This window comes from Astatotilapia calliptera, unplaced genomic scaffold (assembly GCF_900246225.1).
Source record: "Astatotilapia calliptera unplaced genomic scaffold, fAstCal1.2 U_scaffold_10, whole genome shotgun sequence".
Taxonomy (NCBI): Eukaryota; Metazoa; Chordata; class Actinopteri; order Cichliformes; family Cichlidae; genus Astatotilapia; species Astatotilapia calliptera.
This window is the reverse complement of record NW_020535619.1, coordinates 554,155-564,845: the sequence shown is the minus strand read 5'-3', so window position 1 is coordinate 564,845 and position 10,691 is coordinate 554,155. Positions and strand designations below refer to the sequence as shown.

General features: G+C 43.5%; 1 protein-coding gene across 1 annotated transcript in view; it reads left to right on the top strand.

Moving 5' to 3' along the window:
* The first annotated feature begins 640 nt into the window (after positions 1-640).
* LOC113017310 (NACHT, LRR and PYD domains-containing protein 12-like) overlaps positions 641-10,691 on the top strand; it is a 262,419-nt gene continuing 252,368 nt past the window's right edge. Inside the window, exons 1-8 of the mRNA XM_026160474.1 lie at positions 641-669; positions 754-855; positions 1,143-1,259; positions 3,946-4,086; positions 5,079-5,157; positions 5,319-5,505; positions 5,634-7,434; positions 9,819-9,992. Coding sequence (XP_026016259.1) covers positions 3,968-4,086; positions 5,079-5,157; positions 5,319-5,505; positions 5,634-7,434; positions 9,819-9,992 — 2,360 coding nt within the window. The 5' untranslated portion in view covers positions 641-669; positions 754-855; positions 1,143-1,259; positions 3,946-3,967. The remainder of the gene's footprint in view (positions 670-753; positions 856-1,142; positions 1,260-3,945; positions 4,087-5,078; positions 5,158-5,318; positions 5,506-5,633; positions 7,435-9,818; positions 9,993-10,691) is intronic.

Sequence of the window (10,691 nt, the reverse complement as noted above, 5' to 3'; positions counted from 1 at the left end):
GCACCAGGACACCAGACGTTCAACCTCCCTCCTGTAGGCAGACTCATCCCCGTCCGAGATGAGTCCAATAACGGTGGTGTCATCTGCAAACTTGATTAGCTTGACAGACTGGTGGGTGGAGGTGCAGCAGTTAGTGTACAGGGAGAAGAGCAGAGGAGAAAGAACACAGCCCTGAGGGGAGCCGGTGCTGATGGTCCGGGAGTCCGAGACATTCTTTCCCAGCCTCACATGCTGCTTCCTGTCCGTCAGGAAGTCAGTGATCCACCAGCAGATGGGGTCAGGCACATTCATCTGGGAAAGCTTGCCTCGGAGATGGTCTGGAAGGATGGTGTTGAAGGCAGAGCTGAAGTCCACAAACAGGATCCTGGCGTAGGTTCCTGGGGAACCTACGTCAGGATGCTGCAGGAGGCTGAACTCGGCTCTGTAACACTTTTTGTAGTGAACTGATGAAAGCTGCGTCTCAGATGTTAGTCCAACACATCAGACACCACCTCTGCAGCTCTCAGTTGATGTGCACATGAATGATTTGTGTTTCCTCTGCAGGTAGAAAGTGTGTGTGAGCTGATGTGAATTGAGCAGCATGGATCAGTGTGAGGACAGAGAGGAGGGAGTCCCTCCCTCTAAAAGCACTCTGTGTGGGGAACATGAGAGCCAGACCAAAGCTCAGAGGTGAGATGACCATCTCTAACTGTCCATGACTCTTCTCCATGTCACAGCTCAGCACTCACATCACTGCTCCATCATTATTCACAGGAACCAGCCTGGACCTCCACCCAGCTCTGTGTCCTTACAGAGTGACCGGTCTGAAGAGCGCTACATTCATTTTAAAGTCCAGCCTGTGTCTGCTGCAGAGAGGTGAGCTGTTAGCAACATGAACTCTTTGATGTCAGTTTATCTGATTTAAATGAACTGTTTGATGTTTCCTGGTCTCTAAACTGCATCTCAAAGGAAGTCACTGAACCTTTATTCCTTATTTCTATCAAACATGTCCAACATTTGAACTCCTGCTGCTCACAGTGGGACCATCAATAGTCCTGCACAGTGTAAATGACCCCTGGGTGGCGCTCTGTTCTTACACTGTGAAACACTACTTTGGAGTTTCCTTCTGCTCATTCTCAAAACACATTTTTCTTCTCTGACAGGATCCATGGGATACCTGCTGGACCTGAACCTGGACCCAGCTGTGTGTCCTTACAGAGTGACGCGTCTTTAGGTCGTCTCATTGATTTTAAAGTCCAGCCTGTGTCTGCTGCAGAGAGGTAGCACAGATAGATAGCACTGGCTAACAAACAGCAACATTATAATTCATCACACACTGAGAATAACAGACAAATCAACAATACATCTCTTCTTCTAATTAATGGCTAATTAATACTGAACACAGTGCAAAAGATTCAGTAAACCACATCAGTGTCTACTGTCTATCTACTGTTTGCTATCATAGCCAAGTGGCTAACAAAGGTAAACAGCAGGTTTCCCTACTAATGAATGTTATCCTGTTATAACTGCCATCATCCCAAGTCACATCTGCTTACATTTATCTTTCACTTGCTCCTCCTCTTCTTTTCTCTTTTTTCTAAACTGAGAGCCTGATGACCTTTGACCTTTTCTTGTCCATCTTCCATTGGTTTTAATTTTGCACTCCAGTATGAACACCCATCCCCCAACCTGAGAATCACCACAACATAACCTAACAGACCGACACCTTAGTGCAAAGATGTGGTTTGTTTAGGGTTTCTCTTCTTTCTGGGACTCCAGGTGTACCGAGGGCCGTCGCGCTCACTTTTCACGTATATGTGTGTGATAGAGTATAGAAAACACATCGGGGCAAATTACTAGTCTGTATCATGATATCTTCAGTTTCTGTGTTTGTTGATTTGTTTTTATTTTGTTTTATCGTGCGAGTTGTGAGCAGCGGTCCATGTCGCTCGTATCAAAAACCGCCACTGTACACAGGGGATGCAAGGAAACTGAGCCATGATTAACACTAAATCAAAGAATATTAATTAACCCACAAAACACATGAGCACTGGGTCAGAGATCCAGGACCATAACAATTACTTTCTGTTTAACACATTTTTGGGGCGTTCTTATTTTACATCACTACAAGCCGCCAAACAGCTAAGCCTCAATAGAAACGCATGAAAAGCAGCCTCTTCTTCTCACCAGCAGATGTCACATTAGAAGAGATGACATATGCCAAACTCGTGGGTTTAAAGTGGGACAGTGAATGACTGCAGGTGTCCATAAGTTGCAGTTGTGGTACTTTAGCATCTAGCTAGCCTACTGAAGAGGAGAATAAAGGGAAAATCATTTTTAAAGTGCCAGGTCATTTCAAATACAGCAACATCCTGCAAAAAAACTGAGGCAGACTAACTGTGCTTTGATTCAAGCTGAGTACAATCAGAATTAAAAAGCTTGTATTTCCATCTACTGATATTTAATTATTATATTAATATAAGGTTCAGTGAGCTTTGGACACAAGCAGGTGGTAGAAACGAGTTCGTTTTACTTTCTTACTTTGAGTAGTAGTATTTCAGAACCTGTACTTTTTACTTTTAGTTTAGTAAAGGAACTGAATTAGTACTTCAACTTTTACTGGACTCACAGCTGGACCAACGAGGCCCTGAGTGAGGCCGCTGTACATGATGTGAAACAGATGTTTCTGCCACAAACAGAAATGTGATGTGAATATTTGGTTTGTAAGGACGTTTCTTTATCTGATCGCTCTGCTGTCGCTTTGATTTTAAAAGAGAAAAACATTTTTTCCATTAGTCCTGGATGTTTGTTCTGTAGCCTCGGATCGAAAGTTAAACTTACACATTCAACACGTTGCATGAAAACAACATGAAATTCTGAATTTTACGGATCCGAAATGACCATGTAACCTAGAAACAGCATGTTTTTATGGAAAATTTCTCCTCAGAAACTGGACTGTGAAAAGAAAATGACACAAAGCGATGATGAGCTGGTCCTCATGTTCCTGGACGAGAAAAGAAAGAAAGAGATTCTGGTTCTCAGAGCAGCAGCAGGGACAATGTCAGGGTTACATCCAGGAGTTAAAGCTCTGGCTCATGTTTCAGGATGTCAGTGAGGAGTTTAGTTTAGTTTGAACTCTTGTTAGCAGAGTTGGGATCACATATGAGGAGGCAGAGGAATCTTTCAGACCACTGAGTGAGCCGGAGCAGCTCTGACCGATCTGACCAATCAGTGATCTAATGGGTCAGATCAAAAAAATCAAGCTTGGTTAAAAAGATATAAAATGAACCTTTCAGAGCATTTTGTGTGATTTTTATGGAGAAAATCTGCCTCAAAAGTGTGATGGCTGCGTGTGCTGTTATAAACCAAGATTTAAAAATGTGTGCAGTTGTAACAGCTGTATGGTATTATTCCACTCGTCGCAAATCTCAGTGAGTCAGAGCCTGAAGGAGCTCTAAGTTCATCCTTGTTTCCTCAGACTGTTTGAATTCAGTGTGTCAGAGAAACAGAAACATGGAGGTGTGTTCATGGAAGCGTCTGATCCCTGATGTCAGAGAAACTTTACATAATTCAGCAGAGCTGATTCGGAGCTGAGATCTGCATCAACATGAACGTTACATGTTAAACTAGGACAGTCACAGATATCATGTGTGAACTTCATGTGATCCTAAATGGTATGAGTGACCATAAAAGAGCTTTAATTCAAACTGAGGTCGCAGTTTACAGAGAGCTGACTGTAGCAGACTCATTGCTGTTCCTAATGTTCTGTCAGTTTCTTGCTTTTTGTGTTTTGTTGTTGGAAGGTCTTAAATGTCAGAGCCAGCAGGTGAGATCAGGTTTCTGTGATCTCAGATATGGATCATATGACCTGGTTTCTAGGTCACATGGCAGGTCAGAGGTCAGCGACTGTAACTCTGTTACTCCTGTTAATGTGAACTCACTGAGTGTTTGTGGTTTACCTCTCAGACTGGCTGAAGTCCACAAGAAGATGATGATGGAGGAAGAGGAGGACAGAGCAGAGTCTGCAGGGTCCAGCTGTCCGTCTGTGAGGAGTGACCGGTCCAAAGGTGACCCTCCAGTCTTCAGTGGTGAACCTGGAGCAACGAGGTCAGAGAGCTGTGATGACTCCTTTACATGTTTGTGTTTCCTGGATAAATATGACCTGAAACATCCTCAGATTGTTACAAAGATTCATTAAAAAGAAAACAATGAAAGAGAAAAGATCCAAATGTTCGACTTGGTCATTTGCTGTTTGAGGACAGTGATGCTCATATCTGTGGGGAAAGTGTGACCTGAGTGGGTTCATGTTTGTCTTTAAAGAACAGAGCTGCTCTGATTCTCTTTGTGTCTGATCTGTTAAACAGTCTGAGAGGTCACACAGAGACCCAGCAGCTAAAGCCTGGATCATACTGGCTGCTGTTACTCCATCAGGACAACACTGAACCACAGTGGTGTGGATGTAGTGGATAAATCCCACCATACTGATGCTCAGAGTTAACCACAGGGAACAAAACCAGATGTTACCTTCAGATTGTGACCTTTGGAGTGGACGATGCAGATTTCAATAGAGAATAAATGTTGTTGTTTTTCAGCTGTGAAGAAAGAATCTAATTTTCTGAACTTAAGAATTTATGATGCTGGAAACAACATGGAGACTATAACACAACATTTCCACTGTGTTCATAGAATGAATGTAAAACTGTCAGACATTCATTAAATATGCAAAATGTCTACAGAAGCATCAGAGGGTCAGACGTGAAGCACTCAGTGATTTTGATCAAATGACTCATCAGTTATTGATCTGTACTACACTGATCTACCACGTTAGTAAAGCTGGTGTTCTGGTGGTGGAGGGAGACTCGGATCATGTTCTGGTTTTGGAGCAGTGATCTGCTGATGGTTCAGTTTGATGAGCTTCTTCAAAATCATCCCTGACATCACCACTGAAAGGACGTCCATGAAAACAGACTGAAAATTACTGATATGTTCACAATCTGAGAGTTTAAAACTTGACAGACTTGATTCAGATGAAGTTATTTGAGCAGAAACTCCTGGATCTTTATCCTGTGTTGATCTAATCCTTCATGGTTCCTCCACAGAGTGGAGCAGCAGAGCTCAGAGGTTCCCAGTGGTCAGTCTGCCCAGCAGCATCAAACACAGCTGGACTCCATATTTATGGTCTGTACATGTACAACAACTACTGTTACATCTGTTCTGTTCACAGTCATCTCCATGCTGCTCTTTGTAGACCAGTGGATCGTCAGTGTGTCCAACATGGATCTGATGTTTGGCTCCATGATTTCAGTCTGATTGGCTCATTCATAAATATTCTGTTCCAGCTGCTGGAGGACAACATCATCACTTTTGTGAAGAACGAGCTGAAGAAGATCCAGAAGGTTCTGAGTCCAGGTTACCCAGAATGCTTAGAGAGTCAGAGGAGCAGCAGCAGAGAGGCGTTTGTGAAGATCACAGTGGACTTCCTGAGGAGAATGAAGCAGGAGGAGCTGGCTGACCGTCTGCAGAGCAGTAAGAGGATTTATCTAAAGATTTAAGCTGCTGGATAAATGAACATTTTCCAGAGATGGAAGATGGAGCAACATGTTTTAAAGATTAGTTCTTTTTGGAATTGAGTGTTTATTTTTCTTCTCATTCAGAACTTCAAGCTCCAGTTTGTCACCGTAACCTTAAATCCACCCTGAAGAAGAAGTTCCAGTGTGTGTTTGAGGGCATCGCTAAAGCAGGAAACCCAACCCTCCTGAATCAGATCTACACAGAGCTCTACATCACAGAGGGAGGGACTGCAGAGGTCAATGATGAACATGAGGTCAGACAGATTGAAACAGCATCCAGGAAACCAGACAGACCAGAAACAACCATCAGACAAGAAGACATCTTTAAAGCCTCACCTGGAAGAGACGAACCAATCAGAACAGTGCTGACAAAGGGAGTGGCTGGCATTGGGAAAACAGTCTTAACACAGAAATACAGCCTGGACTGGGCTGAAGACAAAGCCAACCAGGACATCCAGTTCATATTTCCATTCACTTTCAGAGAGCTGAATGTGCTGAAAGAGGAAAAGTTCAGCTTGGTGGGACTTGTTCATCACTTCTTTACTGAAACCAAAGAAGCAGGAATCTGCAGCTTTGAAGACTTCCAGGTTGTGTTCATCTTTGATGGTCTGGATGAGTGTCGACTTCCTCTGGACTTCCACAAAACTACAATCCTAACTGACCCTAGAAAGTCCACCTCAGTGGATGTGCTGCTGATAAACCTCATCAGGGGGGAACTGCTTCCCTCTGCTCGCCTCTGGATAACCACACGACCTGCAGCAGCCAATCAGATCCCTCCTGACTGTGTTGGCATGGTGACAGAGGTCAGAGGGTTCACTGACCCAAAGAAGGAGGAGTACTTCAGGAAGAGATTCAGAGATGAGGAGCAGGCCAGCAGCATCATCTTCCACATCAAGATATCACAAAGCCTCCACATAATGTGTCACATCCCAGTCTTCTGCTGGATCACTGCTACAGTTCTGGAGGATGTGCTGGAAACCAGAGAGGGAGGACAGCTGCCCAACACCCTGACTGAGATGTACATCCACTTCCTGGTGGTTCAGGCCAAAGTGAAGAAGGTCAAGTATGATGGAGGAGCTGAGACAGATCCACACTGGAGTCCAGAGAGCAGGAAGATGATGGAGTCTCTGGGAAAACTGGCTTTTGTTCAGCTGCAGAAAGGAAACCTGATCTTCTATGAATCAGACCTGACAGAGTGTGGCATCGATATCAGAGCAGCCTCAGTGTACTCAGGAGTGTTCACACAGATCTTTAAAGAGGAGAGAGGACTGTACCAGGACAAGGTGTTCTGCTTCATCCATCTGAGTGTTCAGGAGTTTCTGGCTGCTCTTCATGTCCATCTGACCTTCAGCAACTCTGGACTCAATCTGCTGGAAGAACAACAGAGAATCTCGATGTTGTCTAAGTTAATTAGCAAACCAAACCTACAATCTCTCCACCAGAGTGCTGTGAACAAGGCCTTGCAGAGTCCAAATGGACACCTGGACTTGTTCCTCCGCTTCCTCCTGGGTCTTTCACTGCAGACCAATCAGACTCTCCTACGAGGTCTGCTGACACAGACAGGAAGTAGCTCACAGACCAATCAGAAAACAGTCCAGTACATCAAGAAGAAGCTCAGTGAGAATCTGTCTGCAGAGAAAAGCATCAATCTGATCCACTGTCTGAATGAACTGGATGATCGTTCTCTAGTGGAGGAGATCCAACAGTCCCTGAGATCAGGAAGTCTCTCCACAGGTGAACTGTCTCCTGCTCAGTGGTCAGCTCTGGTCTTCATCTTACTGTCATCAGAAGAAGATCTGGATGTGTTTGACCTGAAGAAATACTCTGCTTCAGAGGAGGCTCTTCTGAGGCTGCTGCCAGTGGTCAAAGCCTCCAACAAAGCTCTGTGAGTACATTTGTACTCATGCCTTTACTTTTAACATCCAACTGTGTCAGTAATTTATTTCACCAGGTTTTCGGTCTTTGTGTGAATTTGTATCCTAAAGTTTTGGGATTTCTCCAATACAACTGTAACCTCTTTGATGCCTCCAGAACTCGAGACGCTGGATTCACCATAAACTCTGATCATCACTGCTGCTGTTATGTTATCAGTCTTTGTTTAAACACTTAGGCTGCATGTGCCTGATGTTGTGATACTTCATATTCACATGCATGCTCCTAGATACATTTCTACTGCAGGTCTATTTTTAGTCACAAATGTTGGTGAAACACTTGCTTTTACATGCATGGTGGGTCCTGCATTAAAGAAAGCATTTGAATTACTCAGTGAATCCTGGCAGCCAGAGAAACATCCTTAGTTCCACTTTAAACTAAACTCTGCTTCGGTCTTCCACAGTGTGTTTGTTGTTTCTTTGTTGTTGTTGGCCTGCTCTCTCCTCTCACTCCAATCTGGTTGCAGCAGATGTTTGTCCCTCCCTGAACCTGCAGACTTGGGTGCAGCACCTCAGTTCATCTTCAGTCTGAAACCAGCTGTTGTAGCTATATCCCCTCAAGCACACCTTCCCTGGTCATCTCTGCTGTGGTTGCTATAAAATGTAATCTTGAGTAAAAAAAAGTAAAAAAAAAACCTCAAGTCCGACTTGATGCCATTTATTGGCAGCATGGTGCCTGTTTGATGATAAACTGCAGCACAGTCTAAAGAAAACCTTCTGACTTTATTGACTTTATGCATGTATATATTCTTCCTGTTCACCTTGGACACACAGCAGCTCTCTGTTTGTTGTGATTGGATCTAGATCAGCCAACATATCCTAATCTAGATGATTTCTAAGGTGGTATCTGGGAGGAAAAGTTAAAATCAGCTTGGATGGCCTGTACTGTATGATGGCCTTGGTTGCACCACATTGATAGCCATGCAGGGTGGTTCACTCCTTGTGCAAGAAGACCGAGGAGTGAGCCACACTTGGTCCAAGTTTGGTCATTCAAGCTCACTGTTTTCCCCTTGTTGGTTGATGATAAGTATTTTTTTTACCTGACTTATAGTCATCATTGTCTTCAAATTAACTCACACACTGCCGACTGCTGTACCTTACCTGGCTGAGCAGGTGACCCATGCACTGAAGGTTAGAGTCGTGACTCCAGGGCCTGGTTTGAGTCTGCCCAAGACCATTTCCTGTGTGTTATTCTCCTCACTTCTCCCTCCCTTCCTGTCTTCTTTGTCCTATACAGTGAAGACAAAAGGCCTCAAGTTGTGAAAACTCTTCCCCTTCATCATCTTCCATCTCTCTCATCTAAAATCTCCAGTATTCTCTGAGTAGAGAATCTTTTCACAATCTTGAATGATAAGGATCCAAGTGGGTAAAGTTAGTTATTCGTTGTGTTCCTATTTGCAGCTGGGATAGATTGTGAAAAACTCTCAGCTGCCAATATTACATCCAGTTTAGAAGAAAAACATTGAGTGAAGTGTTTGTTTCATCATCCTTCACAATTCATCAACCAGGTGTCACAAACTGCAGCAGGACAGTACAAAGCATGTCATACTGGATGGCTGCAACAACCAGAGTTTTACCTACCTTTGGTATTTCTTGCTTAGGATGGGAAGGAACAGTCTCAACACCGTCTGTTATCAGGGTGAGATTTGTTATGTTCAGCTCCAGCCTTGAGACCACAGCTGGCACCGACCGGTATGTTAGCTGCATGAAATGATGGTGGCTTTCTTTGGTGCGAACAACTGAATGTCAATTTCACAGCTGATCTAACAGTCCGTCACTCGTCTCTCAATCTCCCGTTGGAGAGCCACGAGCTTCTCCGAGAGGTTATCAGTTTTGCGCTCAAAGAGCAAAGTCTGAGAACTCACGACCACCATGAGCTTCTTCAAGATCTTATCTGTGCTGCGTTCAATGAGCCCATATCGAGAAGTCACGACCCGTCCCATTGTTTCAGTCACAGCGGGCAGCCTTGTGGGGTTTTGAACAGCTGATTCCACTTTCTTTAATCTTCAATAAGCCAGGGCCAAGCCAGCTCAGATCAGCAAGAACCCTTTGCTGCTGTGAATGTCCGTGCTGCTATATTTCAGTATGAGGCTCTAAATGTACAAATGGATCTGAGAAGATTTCCAATCATGTTTCTAGTAGATTTACAGTTTGTTTCCATGTCTTCTGACTCAGAAGGTGGAGCAGGTGGAGCTTACAAGGAGTAAGTGCTGATATAGAAGAAGAGTTGTGTTTTAATGAAGCTATTTAGTTAACCAATAATTGTATTGCATGCTGGCATTAAAAAAAATGTTTCATTTGACTGATTTAATTAATTTGTTTGTTTGTTTTCTTCCAGACTGAGTGGCTGTAACCTCTCAGAGAGAAGCTGTGATGCTCTGTCCTCAGTTCTCAACTCCCAGTCCTCTAGTCTGAAAGAGCTGGACCTGAGTAACAATGACCTGCGGGATTCAAGGGTGAAGCTTCTGACTGCTGCACTGCAGAGTCCACATTGTACACTGGAAACTCTCAGGTCAGGATCCAAACATATCATTAAATGATATTATTGTACAAACAACCAAGCTTTATAGAATTGGCAGGTGAACTTTTCTTTATCTTTGGATTGCTTAGGAGATTCTTAATTACTGTCTGAACATTTTTTACAGTCACATATTTTGTTTTAATGGTCAAACAGAATTATTGTTCAGTTCAATGAGCAGGTAGCTGTGAGATTCATAATAATGAGGTATATTTGTATTAAAGATGACTAAACTTGAACAGTAGCTGTGTGAGTTACTTTGTTTACTCATGTCTGCTGATGTTGTGAGTAATTTAAAGCTGAAGTAAACTTGTAATGAGTTTAATAGAGTTTCTGAAGTAAGTGTACTTGGAGACATTTATGTGTTTTCTAAAGTCCAGGAGCAGGAGGCTGTGTGTAGCATAGAGGAACCCAGACCTCAGCTTTGTCTCCTGGTTTCTGTTGCTGCTGTTACAGTTTCCCCTCATCGTTCCTTCAACAGTCTCCTCACTGTAACAAATCAAAGTGTTACTGTATAGATTCACGTCTGAATGTTGCCATGTGCTATTAAAACTGAAAGCGATGTTTCATACACCCACGTGGTTCAGTCACACAGTAACTGATGGTAAATAATGTTTGTGTTGAGCACATCGTACAGGTCAGCTGCTCCACACAGATCTCAGGTTTACATGCTGGAACAGTTTGTGATCATGA